Here is a 22,126-nt window from a genome sequence, read left to right as displayed (position 1 = left end):
CACACTCTGACCCAGTAGGAAGGGGGAAAAAAAAAAAAAAAAAAAAAAAAAAAAAAAAAAAAAAAAAAAAAAAAAAAAAAAAAAAAAAAAAAAAAAAAAAAAAAAAAAAAAAAAAAAAAAAAAAAAAAAAAAAAAAAAAAAAAAAAAAAAAAAAAAAAAAAAAAAAAAAAAAAAAAAAAAAAAAAAAAAAAAAAAAAAAAAAAAAAAAAAAAAAAAAAAAAAAAAAAAAAAAAAAAAAAAAAAAAAAAAAAAAAAAAAAAAAAAAAAAAAAAAAAAAAAAAAAAAAAAAAAAAAAAAAAAAAAAAAAAAAAAAAAAAAAAAAAAAAAAAAAAAAAAAAAAAAAAAAAAAAAAAAAAAAAAAAAAAAAAAAAAAAAAAAAAAAAAAAAAAAAAAAAAAAAAAAAAAAAAAAAAAAAAAAAAAAAAAAAAAAAAAAAAAAAAAAAAAAAAAAAAAAAAAAAAAAAAAAAAAAAAAAAAAAAAAAAAAAAAAAAAAAAAAAAAAAAAAAAAAAAAAAAAAAAAAAAAAAAAAAAAAAAAAAAAAAAAAAAAAAAAAAAAAAAAAAAAAAAAAAAAAAAAAAAAAAAAAAAAAAAAAAAAAAAAAAAAAAAAAAAAAAAAAAAAAAAAAAAAAAAAAAAAAAAAAAAAAAAAAAAAAAAAAAAAAAAAAAAAAAAAAAAAAAAAAAAAAAAAAAAAAAAAAAAAAAAAAAAAAAAAAAAAAAAAAAAAAAAAAAAAAAAAAAAAAAAAAAAAAAAAAAAAAAAAAAAAAAAAAAAAAAAAAAAAAAAAAAAAAAAAAAAAAAAAAAAAAAAAAAAAAAAAAAAAAAAAAAAAAAAAAAAAAAAAAAAAAAAAAAAAAAAAAAAAAAAAAAAAAAAAAAAAAAAAAAAAAAAAAAAAAAAAAAAAAAAAAAAAAAAAAAAAAAAAAAAAAAAAAAAAAAAAAAAAAAAAAAAAAAAAAAAAAAAAAAAAAGCACATGGGAGAAGAGCCTACCAACTACCAACATCGTGAGACTGTAACACAAGCTAATGAAATCACGGAGCCCAATACCCTACACCCACCACAATGCAATGCTGATGTGACCCTGTACTGCACCTGAGAGCCACATCTGACCCAGGGAAAGGCTGTGACAGGATCAAACACATTCTGCTGTCATGGAGGTGGGTACGGCATTTGAGGCTGGCATACAGGCTGGAAAAAAAGTTTTTAAAGTGGGGGTTTTTGGTGGGAGGGGGTTAGTGACCACTGGGGGAGTCCGGGGAGGTCATCCCCGATTCCCTCCAGTGGTCATCTGGGCAGTTGGAGCACTTTTTTGGGACTTGTTCGTGAAAAAAAAGGGTCCAAAAAAAGTGACCCAAAATCGCAATAAAAACGCCTTTTTTTCGATTATCAGCTAAAGACGCCCATCTCTCCTTGGCTGATGACCACGCCCCAGTTCCGCCTCCACCACGCCTCCGACACGCCCCGTCAACTTTATTCATTTCCGCGACGGAGTGCAGTTGGAAACAGCCAAAATCGGCTTTCGATTATACCGATTTGGGCACCTTTGTGAGACAAACGTCTATCTCCCGATTTAGGTTGCACTATAGGCGTTTTTCTCTTTCGAAAATAAGCTGGATAGAGACCTATGCTTCCAATATGAAAAATGTGTTTGCATTGCTTCTTACAACCACAAAGACCTCTCTTGGACATCTGTTAACATAATCTTTAGTGAGAGTGTTCATGGTTGGGCATCAGGAGCTGCAGGTTCTAGTTATTGGTATCCATACCAGATATGGTCCTATTGCACCAGCTACCTTTTTTAAAGCCACTGGGAGTTTTCGTTTGGAATGTGTCATCCAGAAAAATAACTGAAGGGAAATCAAAGGACTTGATTTTGAACAAGAAACCCTGACTGGAAGCTTGAGGTCCTAATCGAGTCTTATGCTGGGCTGAGCATAAAAAATAAAGGAAACAAAACATCTAAGAATCTAAAGCATTATCGGGAGAAGGTACTACAACAGGAGCAAGCCACAAAATTGTAGTTTAACATGTGAAAAACACACGTCTGATGCAAGCTCCGGCGATGCGCAACCAACTGGTTCCACAGAAAGATGAAGAGTAAGGTGATCCCGCATGACAGCAGCAAGGGGGGAATTGACAATGTGCAATAAGGCAGCTTAAAAGCTTTTAGTTACACTAAGCTGCTGAAGTAGCTTCCTGCACATGGTTTCCATTAGTGACGTCACTTTGCCGTAAGGATTTGTATCCTGCTTGTCCTTGGAAAAATGTGTGTCTTTGATATCTATATATTCTGTACAATACAAGAGGAAATACATTTCTATTTCTGCTTCTCTGATTTTACACTGAATACAGATCTCCCGATATTGAAAAGCATTTAAACAGCCAGGATCGGCACCTGGCTGGTTAAATGCTGTATAACCAGCTATCTTGCGAAATTCAGTGGGGGATAGCCGGCTATCTCCTGCTGAATTTCACCGCTTTGCGGCTAGCACGTAGCCAGTTATGTTGACCTACATAACCGGCTATCTGCTGATTTTCAGCCCCACTTTAGTGGCTATATTTGGCCACATGAATATGTGGGATATCTTTGGCCAGCATTGAATATCCGGGTTTAGTGGTGACTGCAGGATTTAGCCGTGCTAACTCCCATGGTCTGAATATCGCCCCCAGAGTCTGGCTTCTTGAAGTTTTCAGTTCAGTTTTTATCTGCATGTTTTTAATGTGTGGTCCCTTATTCTGTATTTGGTGAGGGCCTGTCTGTTCTGTGTTTGTGACCGAGGTCAGATATTCTGCTAGTGTGTAGTTTCTGTGTAGGGATCAATTACAATCTAGCTTGTTCTGTTTCCTCAATAGGAGGTAGGCTGATGTTCTATGACAGAGATCATTGTTATTTTTCAAGGGGGGAGATAGCTTGTAAAAAAAGAAAATCTTCAGTGTGATAGCCAAAACCATCACTGGATAAATCAGCAAACACCCTGATAACCTTCTTCATTCTGACTCCACCCCCATCCCTTTCAAGCGCCCCCCTCCCCAGCACTACTTTTTAATCTACCCCTATACTTTCTCTGGAGACTTGTTGGTGTGCCTCCTTTTTGAACAGCTATTTTCTTCCAACAGTGAATTTGAACTGCATGATGCTCTCTGTCTTGTGAGAACAGAGTGGCATTTTGGATAGCATGTAACTCAAACTTACCCAGAGCTGCATGGTGCAGGTATTAAACAGAATATAATTGTAATGGAGGTATGCCAGCAGTGAGTCTGAGGAACAGGTGGGGGGAGATTGTGTACTGGGGAAAGAGACTGAGAGCCATACTTAAGGTCAATAGAGACTGCCACTGGCCCCTGGGCCTTGCAATGAAGAGCACTGTTCTATGACCTATGACCTGGTTTAATATTTGCAGTACTTCCTTTCCTAGGTAGGGTTGCTGTGGTTTGAGTCATGAGGGTTAGTGCTGTATTGGTATAACAGATTTGTTATTCAGGTGTTGAATGTCTTTTGTAGAGGGTTTTGTGTTACTTCACAAAGTGCCATGTGGTGGAAGGAGTTTGTGTTACTGTTACTGAGGTGACACTAGAATTTTAACATTCTTTCTTTATGCACTCATATAGCTGGGAGAATTTCTGTAGCAGAACTGGAGGTGTAGGGTTTCTTTTAGGGTTCTCTCTCAGATGTCTAGTTTGGGTTAATGATTGACCGTCCCCTCTCTCCCTTTCTCTGTCCTTTCCCTATCTGTTCTGTGTTCTCACTGCAAGTATTCTTTTGTTGTTGTTGTTGTTGATCTGGAAGTGGCAAAAGTGAATACTGCTTTTAATCGGCTTTAGCTCTTGAGGCACACCTGACAGATCTCTGTTCCGGTGCTCCCTTTCATGTGGAAGAGGCTTTTCCTGGCCATTTCACCCAGTCACATTCCCAGCTATGCTGCTGGTATGTGCCTCTTAATCTTGGTAACAGAGCTCATTATCCTCCAAATCTTATCTGAGATGAAAGGGAGGCAGGAAAGAGAAGGGAAGTGAGAGACAGGCGTGAGAAGGTGAGATGAGGAGAGATTTGGAAAAAAAAATGAGAGGTGAGTGGATGAAGAAGAGAAAGATGAGTAAGGGACACAGTATAACTACATCTGCCTGTCTGAGTGTACTCCCATGCCCAGCTATAAAATGCAGCTTATAAGAGGGGAAATGAATAGAAAGTCACCGCTAACATTATCACTCTGTCCTGTCTAGTTTCTCTCCTGCCCTTCACAGACATAACTTGTTCTGGATTCGAGGGCTGGGTAAACCTTGTGCAACCTTCCTCTCTGGCTGGGGTGCTGAAGGTCACTGCAGGTGGTCGGGGTTTTTGATCACCTCCCAGTGCCCCTCTCATGCTGGGGCTTGCGTCAGACTGTGGTATGCAAAGGGGATTCTGCCAGACTGGGAGTCCTCTCTGAGGACCAGCTGGTGCACATACCTCTAGCTCCGGCTCATCCTCACCTTCTTAGCTCTGCCACTGTGCAGCCCAGAATACCCCTGATCTCACCGCCCCTGCTGGAGCCGCCCAGCCTATTTTTAGGGCTGGGATTTGGACTCCCAGCGGCTGGTTCCTTTCTTCTTTGCAGCAGCTGCAGCTTTGTATCCAGCTAGGGTGTCCCCAGGGACTTGAGACAGAGCTTGTGACCCCAGGCTGGGAAAGCCCTTATACAGAGACCTGGAATTCTCCTCCTCTCCCTTGGGTGCTAGTCTGTGAGGTGATGCCACATGGGCCTCTGTGCGTATACCCATGGTCTGCCGGGTTGTGGCAGCTATTATGCCTGCTGAATTACAATAAAATAATAAATCACTAGAAGTGTGCAGCCAGAACATTTTTTATTTTGTGTTGTTTCCTATATCATTTTCAAGAACGTTTGGGGGGGGGGGGGGGTTCATTGTTTCCCCTTACGTTGTCACGGGCACACTCTTCTGAAATAAAGTGAGCACTGTTTGCAGAGGAGGTGCATTCTTTCAGAAAAGTGCATCCTGTTGATGTAAATGAAAAAAGCATGAAATTTTATGTTTTTTTTTCTACTCATTTTCATTTGCCAGTGACATGAAATGACATAGGATATGTCACTGACAAATGAATGCACATCCTTAATAATCACTGTTCTTTTCAATCACATGGGGGCCCCAGCACTGCAAATTCTGTGGACAGCAGTGCAGCCACCTCTTGGGCACAGGCATCAGAGAAGGAAAAGTGCTATCTTGGAAAATGAAGGAATAAATACAATATCCAGTGTAAATACTTGTTATAAAATTACCCTCTGTACTGGGAGGGGGAGGGGAACGATTTAAGAAAACGGTCAGGGGGGAAACAGCGAGCTGAATTGTCTTAGTATATAATAACATTCTTCTATGAACACTTGTACGCAACTTGTTTTATGTTGGACCTATGTATGTATTTTTCTTGGTGTTGGATTTGTGCAACCTTGTTCCTACCTTTGACTCAATAAAGATATATATATTTTTAAAAACCCTCTGTGTGCAAGTAAGCGCTGGGATGAGTAGGTGCATAGTTGTACATGACCTGGGTATAGATACCTTCAGGGGCATGGTTTGGGTGGCATACAGGCCACACATTTCAGCTGTACACATTTACACCTGCTGCCAAGCAGGTCTAAATGTATGTGGCTGCATTTTAGCCATGATTTCAATTGCATTTGCGGGGACATTTTATAAAGATACGTAGGGGCTTGTTTTCAAAGCACTTAGACTTACAAAATTACATAGAGGGGCATTTTCGAAAGAAACGTCTAAGTCAGAATGTGGACGTTTTACTAAGACGTCCAAATTCGGAGGCGGGGAGAAGGTTATTTTCGAAAAAAGATGGACGTCCATCTTTCGTTTCGAAAATACCAAGGACGTCCTGTGATTTGGACGTCTTTGTGATTTGGACTTCCTTGTTTTTGGTCCATTTTCGAACCAAAAACATCCAAATGCAAGACCTCTAAAACAGAGGAGGAATGGCTTACTGGTTAGTGCAGGGGGCTTTGATCCTGGTAACATGGGTTCAATACCCACTTCTGCTCCTTGAGACTTTGGACAAGTCAAATACAGAAAGGGCATTTTTGGATATGACATCTAAGTCTGAATTTGGACGTTTTTTGTAAAACATCCAAAATCAGAACAGGAAAGGTCATTTTCTACAAAAAAAAGTCTATCTTTTCCTTTTGAAAGTGCTGTTTGGAAAAATGTTTTGTGATTTGGGGGAGTAAGGGGAGGTGATCCCTGAGTCCCTCCAATGGTCATCTGGTCATTTGGGGCACCTCTTGTATGGCATAGAGGCATAGCCTAGTGGTCAGTGGAGCAGACTTCAATCCTACAGAAGTGGGTTTAATTCCCACTGCAGCTATTCATTATAAAAACAGGTCTAACTCAAAATGTCTAAGTTTTAGTCTTGGACGTCTTTGTTTTCTTCCATTATTGCTGAAAGACGTCCATGCTTCCTTGAGATTTCGACATCCTTCTGACGGACTGCAGTTGGAGACGTCCAAAATTGGGTTTCAATTATACCGATTTGGACGTCCCTGGGAGATGGACGTCCATGTTCTGATTTATGTCAAAAGATGGATGTCCATCTCTTTCGAAAATGAGCCTGATAGTAACCTATGGAACTTTGTAACTCTAAGACCTCTATGCTCAAAAGCAAATGCTTGTTCTAGAGGCCATTAGAGCCGTATTAGCGCCCGTATTTACCTGCACCGATTGCTCAGAGGGGTCTAGCGTGGGAAACAATGAGAGCACAAGACACTAGCATAGATAGCATACAAATGTAATCAATCTCATGTAAATGAGGTTGTTTTGTTTTCCTCCCCAACGCTCAGAAAAGAGCGCCCGAAGCAAAACTGCCTTACTGCTGCAAAAAATAATGTCAGGTTGGAGCAGGCGTGAGGGTGTAGCAAGAGAAGATTTCTTATGATTCTCATGTTTTCCTCATGATTCTTTCTGCAAAATCTGTCGGTTTTGATTGATTTTGGAAGCAGAAGGAAGCCTGAGCAAGCCCTTAAGCGCTGGTCATGAGAAACAGCACCCCCAAGCGAAAGCACACATTGGCGTCTGTTTCCTGTCCATGCTGAAAAAAAAATTAAGAATGCCCAGTGAAAGCACACATTAGAGTCTGTTTCCTTAGTCTAAATATAAGCGTCCAGGCTAAAATAAAATTTTAAATGCTTATATTTAGGCTGCAGAAAACAAATGTCAGTGTGTGCTTCATGTTCAGGTTTTATCAGGCGCATGCGCACAGGAGCCGAGCGTACTGCGGAACTCTTCTGCACATGTGCCAGCACAATCCTCCCGCCAAACTCCCTAATGCTCAAAGCTATGAGCACGCCTACATTTCCATCTCATTAGCATTGACCATTAGGGCATTGTTCTGTGCTGTTCTGGCGGTATTTTTACGGCACTATTTGGAACAGTGCTGGAGTTTTGAGCACTGGGGCCTAAGTGCTTTGAAAATATGCCTTGGGGTCTCATTTTCAAAGCAATACAAAGTACCATAGTAACGTATGTTTGTCTAAGAGCTTTGAAAATGAGCCCCATAGGTTCCTATGTGCCTTTATTAAATAGGCTTAAAATAGGCACTCGTTTGGCCTCCTGTCCTAGACAACCTGTTATAAAATGACTCTGTAGATTAGTATCCAGTAGCAAATAAGATACAGGTCTGTACCCCTTCCTGGCTTCTCATTCTCTCCTATAATGTGTTCTCTCACCCCTCATGTATTTCAGCGTGTTTTCTTCCTCCTTCTTCACAGAACTAATGGATACTCGGACAGCACGACCTTTTAGCTTCACATTTAACACCAGCGATTACCGGATTTTGCTGATGGACCAAGACCAGGACCGCATGTACTTGGGCGCCCGGGAGTTCTTGATGGCTCTGGATTTACAGAACATTAATAAAGAGCCTCTCATTGTAAGTAGAATGCTGGGAACTGGAGAAATTGACAAGAGTGGGAAAGACCCCCATCAGTGATTGGTTCTCATCTCTTCCATGTCCAGATCCATTGGCCTGCAAGCCCGAGTCGTCAGAATGAATGCCGGATGGCAGGAAAAGGGCGCCATGTGAGTATTTTATTTAGGAGTCGTAATGAGTTGCTACCCAGATGCCTATCATTAATGGATACTCTCTCCCCCACTCTCTGCAGGGTGAGTGCTACAATTATGTACGGCTCATCCAACCCTTAAACCGTACACACCTCTACACTTGTGGCACTGGAGCCTTTCACCCCATCTGTGCCCTCATTAACCGGGGCTGGAGGTCAGAGGTAAGCAGAAGTGTTAATCCCGTGTGTGCTGTAATTAACTGGGGCTGGGGTCAGAAATAAGCAGAACTGTGTAAACCTATGTGTTCCCTCATTAACCAGAACTGGAGGTAGGAGGTAAGCAAAAGAAGCATAACAGTGCAAACAGTCAGAAGTCTGAAAAGAGTGAATATCATTGGAGAAGGATTTACTGTTCAGCACAGGTCAGCGATAGGTCTATGGATATTTACTGTATTTGGGTCTTTAGCACCTGTGAGGACCGGGGTTCCTGGTACAGATCCCAGTGTGAAGCACTGTTCACACACATGTCTGTGTGATGTAATTAGTACTGCTTCTCTTATCCCTTGCAGGAGTATCTCTTCCGGATGGTGCCTGGCACACAGGAGTCCGGGAAGGGTAAATCTCCGTATGACCCACGTCAGGACAGCACCGCAGCGCTTGTCAGTGAGTGAGCTGTGTTCTCATCCTATTGCACTTCTGTTTCCCCTCCTCTCCTCTGACTTTCCTCTTGATCAATTACTTTCTGACCTCCTCTGTCCCTCCTGTTCCTCATCCCCTCTTCTATACCTTCCTCTACAACTCTTTTTCCCCTCGTGTTCCATGCATTTCTCTTTCCATATTCTCTTGTTTTATAAATCTCAATTTTTCTCTCTTGTTTCATTCCTCTCTCTCCTTCTCTTTCTTTTTCTTCTCCCCCTCCCATTTGTTTGTTTTCTCTGTAGATGGAAACCTGTATTCTGGCGTGCAAGTGGATTTCATGGGGACAGATGCAGCTGTCTTCCGCACGATGGGGAATAGGCCTGCAATCCGGACAGAGCAGCACGACTCACGGTGGCTGAATGGTGAGCGAGAAGCAGAGCAGATATGCCAGCTTTCCTCTGTCACCTCTGCTCAGTTTTTACATATTCCTTCTCTCTTTCTTTCTTTATTATTTGCCTGCATTTGTATCCCACATTTTCCCCACCTATTTGCAGGCTCAATGTGGCTTACATTATGTTGCAATGGCAATCACATTAACAGAATAAGAAGTTCAAAGTATATTTCTCCGTCACTTTGTCTGTTTTTCATTCTCTTCCTCTATTTCTTTTCTGCTATGACTGCTCATAAAACTTGCAATGCCAGAGTGTGTGATACAGTGCAGTAATATAAAATGACCGTCCTGTTCTGTTCTTCAGCATGGTGTTTATAATTCATAGGGCAATCTCTAGGACTGGGGAATGTAAACACAGAAAAGCAGAAGATGTGAATAAAAAAGGACCTTGTGGTCTACACTTACTGCCCATTTCTGCCTACTTCTTGTGCTGTCACATATCCAAGAAAACTCTGGTTGTCTAGCGGAAAAATGTGTGGGCATTATTGGTTTTATTTATTTATTTATTATTTTTGTTCCATTTTACTGCACATAAAAGGAAATGAATGGCGACATGGGATGAAAGCTTATTGACACATAATTTTGTAAACTGAAAGTCCCCTTTCCCACCCCTCACCCCCCCCCCCCCCCGGTGTATCCAATTCCCTACACCCACCATTCATCAAACTTTTCCAGCTCCTGCCTCATTGATGCCGTGTTTCAAATTTACATTTTGGAGGAGAGCACTAGTGGGGCAGGAGTAACTGGAAATTACCATGTGACAAATTGGAGTAAGCTGGAAGGGTCTGAGGGGTAGTGGGTGCAGCAGATTAGAGACACTGGGGAAAGGGGTTTTGAAGTGCATGGAAAGGTATGGGTACTAGGGTGGGGGACACTGCAGATGTGCAGGAGGGGGGAGGAAGAGGAAAATGATGGAGCCTTTCTGTTTGCAAAATTATGTGGCACCATGTCCACCCCTCCTGTATTGTCACTCATTTCCTTTTCTGCATTTTCTGCATTTTAAGCGAACAATGAAACGTTGTTTGCTGTTTGTTGTAAAAACAACATGAAACAAAATAATCAGTGTAATTGATGTTTTCATGTCATTTCAGAACAAAAGCATATCCCTACAGGGCTTGATATTCAGAGCTATTTAACCGGCCAGGAATGGCTCTTTTCGGTTAAATAGCACTTAGCTGACTAAGCGCTAATATTCAGCTCGAGATGGCCAATATTAGTGCATAAGAGCTAGCCAGTTATCCGCAAATATTCAAGCGCAAATTGGACTGCATAAATAGCAGCCAGCACTGAATATTTATTAACTTAACCAACCAGCACTGACTATTCACATGCCGGTCACTAGAAATGGATCAGCATTGAATGTCCGGGATCACCAATGCTGGCGGCAGTTAACTGCAGTGCCTGCCACCACCTGAATATCAGGGGCATAATCTTCTTCCTTCCTTCTCCCACTGCTAAGGTCTCTTTGTTCCATTGAATTCTGCAGTTTTCGGGCCCTCACAGTGACTAAGTATTTTCCCACATTTGGTTTTGAGTTTCTGTCTTTCCAACTTCATATGACGACCCTCCTGACATTCTGTGGAAAATGCTACTTTCTGGTACTTTACTGAAGCCCTGCCATGCCTTCTTTAGGAAAGTACATTTTTAACTCTTTCAACCTCTTTATGTGTAGCTCAAAGTTCAGAGCATGTACTGTATTGGTGACCTGCTCTATTTAGCAATGTCCTTTTAGTACATGTTGTCTTGGAAACTGAACACAGTGCTCAGGGTGGGGTCTCAGTAAAGACCTGTAGAAAGGTAGTATTAGTTCCCTCTTTCTACTAGTACGCACTTGAATGTAAAACCAAGTGCAACTCTGTAGTCCGGAAATGGCAATCGCCACTACGGCAAATGTAAGCCACATTGAGCCTGCAAATAGGTGGGAAAATGTGGGATACAAATGCTACAAATAATAATAATAATAATTCCTTTCTGCTATAAACCCAAGAATATTATTAGCTTTCCCAACTGCTTTGTCACACTGACTGACCGTTAGATTTCTGCATTCCAAATTCAAGACTGTGTTGTTTTGTTTTAATTTTTTTTTATGTATAGAAAATTATAATTATACAATCCAAAGATCAACTTTGTCAAGAAAATTGCCATAAGTAACAAAGAAAATAATACTAGGAAAAGGAATGTACAGGCATTAATCCACAAAGGGGGGGGGGGGGGGGGCGTGAAACTATTCACAGTACTAGAGAGGAAGTAATAAAGGAAAATGAAAATGAAGAAAGCAAACTAGACAGCACCTACTTCTTTAACATTCAATATCCAACAAAGACCTTACAGGAGTTCTAGCATCTAAAAAGGAGCAAAGCTGTGAAAGTTTAAAAAAAAGTGAAGTACACATTTACATGGAAACCTTAACTGAAATCTAGCCCCCAAAGTCAATACTTCCTGCCACATAGAAAGAAAACTTCTTCCTCCTCTCCTGTGTCCATCTGGAAACATCATGAAATATACGGATTCTTTTTCCAACAAAAGTAACTGAGGCAGTTTGATGCAAATACATTCTGTTTATCTTGAAGAACAACAAGAGACCAGGAGAGTGGCCCAAAAAAAACAGCTCTTCCTGAGAATTATCCAAGTGCTGTAACGTTCAGACTATCAGAGGATAATTCTGTTGCTACCAGTCCTTCAACCTTTCCCTCCTGGAAAGAGGAAACAGTCAAAAATAAAATTTCTGTGTAGGTGGAAGCTGAGTTCTCCGAGGACAAGCAGGCTGCTTGTTCTCACATGTGGGTCGACGTCCGCGTCCGCTCAGGGAATTGGCATTTTGCAAGCAAAATATAAAAAAAGTTTTGCCAGAGTCTTCTGGTGCGCGCGCAATGCGCATGCGCAGACTGATTTCCAGCCTGTCGCATGAGGCACGTGCCCGCAGTTTTCTTTTCTCCGCGTTGAGGTGTGGTAGTTTTTTTCTGCTTTCCTCTCAGGCCCAGGAAGAATCTTCGAGTTCTTGCTTTTTTCTCCTCATTTTTTCTTTATTTTATTATTATTGTCTAAAAAAAAAAGTCTCCCGTGGTGTACTTTTAGTTTTGTCCCCTTTTCAAGTTTCCTTTCTTTTCGTTTGCGGCCAGTTTTTAGGCCACGCAGTCGGGTATTCCCTTATTTTTGTGCCCTTTTTTCTTTTATCAGGCACAATCGCGTCTTTTAATTTCACCGAAGCCGTTTTTCCTTCCATGTCATCGAAGACACCCAGCGGCTTCAGTCGTTGTATTTGATGCAACCGGACCATCTCTGGTACTGATACCCAAGCCTGGTGTATCCAGTGCCTTGGGCCCGACCATAGCCCAGCCACTTGTTGTCTGTGTCTTCGTATGAAGAAACGGACCCAAGCATCTCGAGAAGCCCAACGAGAAAAGCTTTTTTGGGCTTGGTCCGGTCCTTCGACATCGACATCGGTACCCAGGTCGGCGACATCGACATTGAGGGAAGCATCGACGTCGGGAGCAATGGCTGCTGAAAGACCAATTCGTGCTGGGAGCAGTGAGGCATTGAGTGGGTCTCCACCTGCCTCGAGGCCTCCTGTTTTGCAGGCCCCCCCGAGACCGACCTTCGTCGGACCTGGCCTCGAGGAGGCGTGAGGATTCCGCATCCTCCTCATCAGTACCAAGGAGTCTCAATGACGGACGTTGAGGAAAGGCAAAGAAGCACCGTCATCGTTCTCCTTCGACACATGGTGCTGGGAGCTCCGGGACATCGAGGGAATCGGCACCCAAGAAGCGTCGGCGCCAAGAGGATCGCCCCCCCTCTATTCAGGAGGTTCCGATGCATCAGTCATCTGGCAGTACCTGTTCCCGAGCCTCAACAGATTCTGCCACCAGCTCTTTTACCGACCCCGCAGTCTTGTCTGACTGCTGCTCTTGATGAGTGCATCAGGGCCCTGCTTCCAGAGCTTCTGGAAGGATTGCTGCGCCAGTCTGCTTCGGTGTTGGGGGTGCTTGCGCCTTCCGTACCGTCTGCTGCAGCGGCATCTGGCCCTTCGCCTGTGGTGAGGTCCCCGACCTCGGTGCCGCCTGCGGCATTGGTGTTGGCTGCCACTCAGGTCGACTCCCCTTTGACGTCGGTGGAGGAAGCTTCACCGCAGTCCAGGTGGGCGTCGACTTCTCGGCACCGCCATCGAGGACGTCGCTCCTCGGCATTGAGGCAGGCTCAGTTTTGGACTGCTCTGAGGGATGTCTTGTCCAATACTGAAGATGAGCGTTCGTGGGAGGAAGATCCCAGGTACTTTTCTCCTGATGAGTCCCATGGGATTCCCTCTGAACCTTCCCCTCCACCAGAAAGGAGACTTTCTCCACCGGAGAGTCTATCCTATACCTCTTTTGTCCGGGAAATGGCTGCGGCTATTCCCTTCCCTATGGAGGTTGAGGATGAACCCAGGGCTGAGATGCTCGAGGTCATGGATTATCCTTCTCCGCCTAGAGAGGCTACAATGGCTCCTTTGCATAATGTACTGAAGGAAGTCCTTATGCGAAACTGGTTGTTCCCTCTATCTAATCCTGTGATCCCGAAAAAAGCTGAATCCCAATATCGGATCCACGGTGAACCTAGATTGATGTGGTCTCAGCTACCTCACAATTCCCATGCTGGTGGACTCTGCCCTCAAAATAGCCAAGAGCTCTAGGGACTATGCCTCGGTGCCCCCAGGCAGAGAATCTAGAACCTTGGACTCTTTTGGGAGGAAGATGTATCCAAGATCCAGACATACCAGCTTTTCACGAGCGTCCACTTGTGGAACTCGGTGAGGCAACTGTCCAGCTTGGTTGATGCGCTCCCTCCGGAGCAGGCCGAGCCTTTTTGCCAGGTGGCCAGGCAGCAGAAGGCGTGTCGAAAATTCCTGGCCAGGGGTACGTTCGACACTTCTGATGTAGCATCCAGGATCACTGCCCAAGGTATAGCGATGTGCAGACTCTCATGGCTGCGTGTCTCTGACCTGGATCATTCGGTCCAGCAGTGGATGACGGATGTTCCTTGCCGGTGGGATAACCTTTTTGGTAAGAAAGTAGAGGATCTAGTTGACCAGATCAAGAAGGACAATGATGCTATGGATTCTCTCTCCCGCCGGGTTGTCTGCTGCTACTACCTCCTCATCTATGAGGTTTTTTTGAGGGAAGAGGAGTGCTCCCTATTCCTATGCTAGGCGTAGGTACACTCCTGCTTCTCGGCAGCCTGCCCAGGCTTCCTGACACAGGGGGCGAGATCCGTCAACAGCGTGTGCCTAAGTCTACTGCGGTTCCCCAGCAAAAGCAAGGGACGGGCTTTTGACTGACTCTGCTTCAGCATAGCCTCAGTAAACGTGTCCATACCGAATGTTTTTTTCACCAAAGGTGGCCTCTTATAGCCTCCGACCGGTGGGTTCTTCAGTTAGGATACACCCTCAATCTGGAATCCAAGCCTCCAAATTGCCCACTGGGAGCTCAGTCCTTCAGCTCCCAGCACAAGCAGGTACTTGCAGAGGAATTCTCCGCCCTTCTACAGGCCCAAGCAGTCGAACCCGTTCCACTAGGGGAAGAAGGGCTGGGATTCTATTCCAGGTACTTCCTTGTGCAAAAGAAAACAGGGGGGATGCGTCCCATCGTAGAACTAAGGGCCCTGAACAAATTTCTTATCTGAGAAAAGTTCAGGATGGTTTCCCTAGGCACCTTTCTTCCCATGATTCAGGAAAATGATTGGCTATGCTCTCTGGACTTAAAGGATGCTTACACACACATCTCGATACTTCCATTTCACAGGAAGTATGTTCGATTTTGGCTGGAAACACAGCACTTTCAGTACAGTGTACTGCCTTTTGGCCTGGTGTCTGTGCCCAGAGTGTTTACAAAATGCCTAGCTGTAGTCTCAGCGTCGCTACGCAGACTGGGAGTGCATGTGTTTCCTTATCTCGACGATTGGCTGATAAAGAGCACCTTGAAAGACGGTGCTGTGGAGTCCATGCGAATGACTGTTCAGGTGCTGGAGCTACTGGGGTTCGTCATCAATTATCCCAAGCCCCATCTCACCCCAGTCCAAAAATTGGAATTCATTGGAGCTCTGCTGAGCACTCAGACAGCTTATCTTCCCGAGGCAAGGGCGGACATCCTTCTGTCCCTGGTGTCCATGGTTCGAGCGTCTCAGCAGGTCACGGCTCGGCAGATGTTGAGACTTCTGGGGCACATGGCCTTCACGGTTCATGTAACGCCCATTGAACGTCTACATATGAGATCAGCTCAATGGACCCTAGCTTCCCAGTGGTTTCAAGCTGCGGGGGATCTAGAGGATGTAATCCAACTGTCCACCGACTTTTCAGAATTCTCTTCAGTGGTGGACGATTCGATCCAATTTGACCGTGGGGCAACCATTCCAAGTTCCTCAGCCACGAAAAGTGCTGACGACGGATGCATCTCTCCTGGGGTGGGGAGCTCATGTAGATGGGCTCCACACTCAGGGAGCCTGGTCCTTTCAGGAAAAAGGTCTGCAGATCAACCTCCTGGAATTAAGAGCGATCTGGAACGCTCTAAAGTCTTTCAGAGATCGGCTGTCCAACCGAGTAATCTTAATTTAGACAAACAATCAGGTTGCTATGTTTTACACCAACAAGCAGGGGGGCACCGGATCTCGCCCTCTGTGTCAGGAAGCCATCCAGATGTGGCTTTGGGCTCGCCGTCACGGCATGTTTCTCCAAGCCACTTATCTGGCAGGCATAAACAACAGTCTGGCCGACAGGTTGAGCAGGATAATGCAACCTCACGAGTGGTCACTGAACATGGGCGTAGTCTGCAAGATCTTCCGAGCGTGGGGCACCCCCTCGGTGGATCTTTTTGCCACTCAGATCAATCACAATATCCCTCAGTTCTGTTCCAGACTTCAGGCCCGCGACAAACTAGCGTCAGATGCCTTTCTCCTACATTGGAGGATAGGCCTTCTGTATGCGTATCCTCCCATACCTCTAGTAGGGAAGACTTCCCTGAAACTCAAGCAAGACTGCAGAACCATGATCCTGATTGCACCCTTCTGGCTGCGTCAGATTTGGTTCCCTCTTCTTCTGGAGTTGTCCTCCGAAGAACCGTGGAGATTGGAGTGTTTTCCAACCCTCATCACTCAGAACCTTTTGTCCTTACCTGTTAAGGCACAGTTTATCCAGTAGAAACAGCTTTAGACGTGTTTCAGATGGAAGAAGGAAAAAAAAAACCGACAATGTGGATCAGCAGCTCCTAGGTGTGCATGGTTTTGAGTGTATGGGAATGACGGCTGTGTTGGTGAGTGGAAACAGAGATTAACCAATGGGCTTCCTTGCTTACAGTGTAGTTGATTGGGTCACTTCCACTCGTGTGTAGTAATCGTCCTGCAGCATGGCCGGAGTCGGGGAGAAGAGGGAGGGTGGCGGAACAGTGAGCGAGCGCTTGCGGGAGGGTGGGTGAGGGGGACTGGGGGATAGGGTCCAGCAGCGATTTTGCTTGGTTTTGAGTGTATGGGAATGACAGCTGCGTTGGGGAGTGGAAACAGATATTAACCAATGGGCTTCCTTGCTTACAGTGTAGTTGTCATCATTATGACCCGCCCTCAACCTCATCACGTTTGACGCGTGGGTGGTGCAGACACTCATGGAGCAAAAGCGATCTTAGCCACTTCACTTTTAGAACGTTGGGAAAGTGAGGCTTCATTAGAACGTTGGAGGTGCGTTTTATATAGAGAGATATCCTCCACACTGACCACTCAGATATTAGAAGAGCCTCGAGCGGGGGTTCCATGAAAAGGGAACAAAGGAGAGGGCATAGGGGGCATCCCTGCCTCATCCTTCTTTCCAATTTCATACATTTTCGAATTCCTACCATTAATTTGAGCACAAGCTTTTGACCAATCCAGGAAATAATCCCCAAACCCCATCTTGGTCAGGAAGGCCCAGTGAACCCTGTCAAAGGCCTTTTCTCCGTCAATTCCCAGAAGGAAAAGTAGGATTGATCTAATATAGGCCAATGTTATCAAATTTACAACCCTATGGATATTATCAGCTGCTTGACGCTAGTCTGGATGGATCAGATGAGGCAAAATATTCCCCAGCTTTATTGCAAGGACCTTCGCTATTATCTTAACATCTGTGTAAGACAGATACGGGCCTGTAAGAAGTACATTCTGAGGGGTCTTTACCTTCCTTAGGTATTATAGTTATCCAGGCCTATCTCATGGAAGCAGGCAACTGCTCACCTCACCTCAACTTATTAAACACCTCTTCCAGGAGGGAAGACAGCACAGTAGCAAAGGTCTTGTAATATTCCACTGGAAAGCCAACCATCCCTGAAGATTTACTGGTTGGCAGAGTACGAATTGCCCTGAGGACCTCCAGTGGAGTGACAGGCCTTTGAAGTCTAGCCCTATTTTTATTGGTCAGGGTAGGTAAATTACAGGAGGCCAAATAATCAATGATCTGTGATGGTTGTATATGGGGGTCTCAGGTGTAAAGTTCTTGTGAAAAACAGCTGAAACGCTCCCTGATACTATGGGATTTGTAGAGCAATGTACCCAAGCTATCCTTAATCTTAGTAATAGCCCTATGGCTTCTCTGCTTTCTCAGCCAAAAGGCCAAGATCTGACTAGTCTTCTCAGTGTATTCTATACCAGGAGTCTAGAGCCTCCTGGTTTAGACTCTCCAAGGAGAGGCGAGCATCCTGTAAGGATCACCACACTGATGAAGAATCTGTTTGCTTGTGCTTTGCTTCCCAAACCGCTATGTCCTTCAATAACCTCTCCCGCTGGGCTTCTCTCTCTCACTTATGCCTGACAGCCCTTCTTAAAAAAAACCCATACCTTAAAAGCATCCCAAATAGTGTAAACTGTGGCTCACAGTTTAGAGACTATTATCAAGTTACTCCTTGATGAAAGTTTTATAATCTTTAAGTATCTGCTCATCTTTAAGGAGACTGACATTTAAAGTCCTCCCTACATTCTGTCTGAATCCCTTCCAGGTCCCACCAGCAAGGGGTATAATCTGGAAAACTTGTATTACCAGTTTTACTGGAAACCATCTCCCCACTTTTTTCATTCTTAATCATGTTTTGAATATTTTTATAATTACTTTTTCATGTTCAAAGTAGAAGGTATGTTGTGCAGAATAGATCAGTGAAACAAACTAAAGCATTGCATTGAATTGTATTTTTAGACTGTAAAATGTGCAATGGTGTGAAGACTTGTGGAAGGAAGGAATTTTTCAGTCTGTTCTTCCTGTAAGCTTCTGTTTTCTTCTCAAAGTGTTTGTTTTTTTGCTTGACATTTTTATTGTAACCATTGTTAAAAATATTTTCTCTACTCTGTAAAGGGTTATTGGCCCTTTAAGAGGGGTAACCAAGGATATTCCCCCCCATCCCATGTAGTCAGCATCTCCCCTTCCCTACCCCTTTCCCAGGTGTCCAGCATATCTCTCTTTCCATCTCTGCTCTTCCCACAAGGTGTCAAGCATCTAACCCCCCTTCCTTTCGCCCTGCCACTGCTGCTTCCACCCCATCACCCTAAGACTATGGGAGCGCAAAGAAAACAGAGGCTTCAAGGGTGGGGAGTGGCAGTGCAGCACCAGCAAAGCCAGGAAAGAAAGCAGCAAGAAACCCTTTAAAAGCTGTTATGAGCAATGGGGTCTTCAGCGTCCCAGCACATGTGCACACTAAATTCCCTCACCATGAGGCTGAAAGGCCTGCCGGTGACAGTGGCTTTTAAAGGGCTTCTCTATTGTTATCTGTGCTGGCTGTGCCAGGTGGATGCCCAGTACACTAGTGATAGGGCTGGCTCCATATAATATGTCAAATATTGTCAGTAAGGCGTGTAATGATATATTATGCTCCTCTCCTGCAGTCTTCCTCAGGCAGGGTGTGTATAATACTTGAGGTTCTTTTGGGAGGAAGGGGCGTGATGGTAATGTTTCATTCCTACTGTCTCTTTTAGAGCCTGTTTTCCTCCATGCTCACATGATCCCAGATAGTTCAGACCGAAATGATGATAAGCTGTACTTTTTGTTCCGGGAGAAGGCATTAGAGGGTGTGAATGGGCCAGCAGTCCTGTCCAGAATTGGAAGGGTTTGCCTAGTAAGTATGAGATTTGTAGATGATAGATAGATAAAGATTCATTCAAAATGGTCTACAAGCAGTAATAAAGCTCAATAAAAACACAATATAGGTGGAATATAAGGACCACTGTTACAATTCTGAATTCTAACCTCTGCAGAATGATAATGGTGGACTACGCTCTCTGGTGAATAAGTGGACTACATTTCTGAAGGCACGATTGGTCTGCTCTGTGATTGGTCAAGATGGTGTGGAGACTTTCTTTGATGAGCTGCGTGAGTTGGACACAAATTCCTGTGGTTAAGACTGTTGGTGGGGGGTGGGGTGGGGGTGCATATGCAGTGCAGCTGAGGACTTTCCCACTCTTATCATACTCTTTGTCCCCCATCATTCCTGCTATGCCTTCTGTGGAGGAGTAGCCTACTGGTTAGTGCAGTGGACCTTGATCCAGGGGAACTGAGTTCAATTCCCACTGCAGCTCCTTGTGACTCTGGGCAAGTCACTTAACCCTCCATTGCCCCTAGTACAAAATAAGTACCTGAATATATGTAAACAGCTTTGAATGTAGTTGCAAAAACCTCAGAAAGGCGGTATATCAAGTCCCATTTCCCATTCCCTATTTGAGATTCTACATGGAATGTTGCTACTATTTGAGATTGTTGAGATTCGGCTGCTACTATTTGAGATTCTACATGGAATGTTGCTATTCCGCTAGCAACATTCCATGTAGAAGCCTGCCCTTGCAGATCAGCAACGCGGCCGTGCAGGCTTCTGTTTCTGTGAGTCTGACATCCTGCACGTACGTGCAGGACGTCAGACTAAGCCTGCGCGGCAGCATTGCTGATCTGCAAGGGCAGGCTTCTACACAGAATGTTGCTAGTGGAGGAGTAGCCTAGCGGTTAGTGCAGCGGACTCTGATTCTGGGGAACTAGGTCCAATTCCCACTGCAGCTCCTTGTGACTCTGGGCAAGTCACTTAACCCTCCATTGCCCCTGGTACAAAATAAGTACCTGAATATATGTAAACCGCTTTAAATGTAGTTGCAAAAAACTCAGAAATGTGGTATATCAATTTCAATTCCCCCCCCCCCCCCCTCCCTTTACTTCCATCTTTGTCTTTTTTCTCTTTCACTGGGCTTCTCTCGGTAACATGTGTTCAAGGTTTTTAAACTAACCTGCACCTTCTGTTTTGCAGGGGATGTCTTTATTCAGCCTACACAGGATGAAAAGAATCCATTGATGTATGCTGTCTTCTCCACACTTGGGTGAGAGACCTTTGGAATAAGGGCAGTCCAGACCTGCAATTCCATTGTCCCATCATCGTAGCCAATCCTACTCCACTGTCCCCTTTTCACTTCTAAGCCTGTTCTGCTGCCTCAGAGTCTCAGGGTCCCTCTTTCGTTCCTGATTCTGTAACACTTTCCTAGTATCACTGCTAAAACCATGCTGCTGCCACCTCTTGTTCTACTGTCTGAGACCCTTGGTAATATTCTCAAGCCTATGCCACTGTCCCAAAGAGTATCTGATATCGTTCTCGTTCCTGTGCTGCTGTCTCTAAAGTCTGTTGTCAGAACTGATCCCATGCTTCTATCCTAGGGTCCCAGAAGCACTCCTAATCCTGTGCTACTCTCCTAGAATTCCACTCCCTAATGCAATCTCTGTTGCTGACATCCTGTGGTTACTCACTAGTATTCATTCCCTGCTGTAGCTCCACACTGCTGTTTTTCTAGTATTGTCAAGGCAAACCTGTATGCAAGACAGCCAGTGAGTCATTTTGGGAATTCACATGCAGGTGAGCTGTAGCTGCTGCTGGCTGATGTATTTACAATTTACAGTTCATTCAGATTTGATATACCGCTTCCCTACCATAGCAATCAAAGTGGTTTACAATAATAAACTACAATAATCGCAAGAAAAGAATTCCATTAAAAAAAATAGGAAAGCACAGTCACCCAAGAACTCACAACCAACCACACCAATCACACAAAGTTAAAAACAAAAACAAGTACAATGCGAGTGGTTTGGGCCCCTGGGCACTGAGGGTGGTCTGGGCCCCCCACCTGACCATTTCCCGACACCCCCTGCCGCCGTGCTTCTGCCCCCTACTGCCACAGCCGACACCCCTGCTGTCCCAGTTCTACCTGAAGGGCCCTGGTGGTCTCTGCGGGAGGGGGGAGCATATTCTTTCCTGCCCGCTGTGCTGCCACTATTTTCCCGTCTGCCGGTGCCGCAGTATTTTCAAAATGGCGGCCAAGACTTCCCGTGGTGGTCTCGATATTCTCAGCCGCAATTTTTAAAGTACAGTGGTGCTGGGCAGGGGGAATAACAGCAGCACAACAGGCAGGAAAGAACATGTTCCCCCATGCAGAGGCCACTAGGTCACCAGCAGTGCACCTTTAAATGTAGGACCGGGGACGGCTGTAGTGTGTTTCAGAAATCCGGGCAGAGCCTCTGGGCCTTCGAGCACTGCTTGGTTGCCCAAATGGTCAGTCCGCCCCTAGGGGATACTTTTTGTCAGATTTCAAGCTTGGAGCTAGGCAAATCTCTGGGTGCCAATAGTGGCTGCAAAAGCTATTAATGCTATATTGAGAATATCATAGGTCACGTGGACCATGTATGTTCTATACTTCTTCCCATTGCCAAGTAGTGAACAGAGTTGCTTGGCCTTCTCCCAAGCAGTGGCAAAGCTAGAGATGCAATTTTGATTGGGCCTGAGGCCAAAGTGGGTAGGCACAATATTTTTCCCCAGCTCCTGCTCTCGCCCCTCCCCCCAATGAGCCTCAACTCAAATTACACAGCACAACAAAAAAAAAATTTTCATGTGCTACTGGGCAAAAACCATTTGTCCTATACTAAATTCAGTGTGCGTAGTACAAATCCAAAGTCAGAATTGTAACACGTCAGGAAATTTTGTTATGCA

The 22,126-nt window shown here is 44.1% G+C and overlaps 1 protein-coding gene across 3 annotated transcripts in view; it reads left to right on the top strand.

The window, feature by feature from the left end:
- Positions 1-22,126, top strand: part of LOC115463478 (semaphorin-3F-like) — a 140,874-nt gene that overhangs the window by 88,193 nt on the left and 30,555 nt on the right. For all 3 annotated transcript variants that reach the window (XM_030194019.1, XM_030194016.1, XM_030194017.1), the window contains exons 3-10: positions 7,760-7,920; positions 8,007-8,069; positions 8,153-8,272; positions 8,620-8,713; positions 8,992-9,111; positions 19,089-19,228; positions 19,368-19,482; positions 20,402-20,471. In XM_030194019.1, the coding sequence (XP_030049879.1) occupies positions 7,760-7,920; positions 8,007-8,069; positions 8,153-8,272; positions 8,620-8,713; positions 8,992-9,111; positions 19,089-19,228; positions 19,368-19,482; positions 20,402-20,471 (883 nt within the window). The remainder of the gene's footprint in view (positions 1-7,759; positions 7,921-8,006; positions 8,070-8,152; positions 8,273-8,619; positions 8,714-8,991; positions 9,112-19,088; positions 19,229-19,367; positions 19,483-20,401; positions 20,472-22,126) is intronic.

This window comes from Microcaecilia unicolor, chromosome 2 (assembly GCF_901765095.1).
Source record: "Microcaecilia unicolor chromosome 2, aMicUni1.1, whole genome shotgun sequence".
NCBI classification, from domain to species: domain Eukaryota; kingdom Metazoa; phylum Chordata; class Amphibia; order Gymnophiona; family Siphonopidae; genus Microcaecilia; species Microcaecilia unicolor.
The sequence above is the reverse complement of the archived record's forward strand: the minus strand, read 5'-3'. Positions and strand labels throughout refer to the sequence as shown.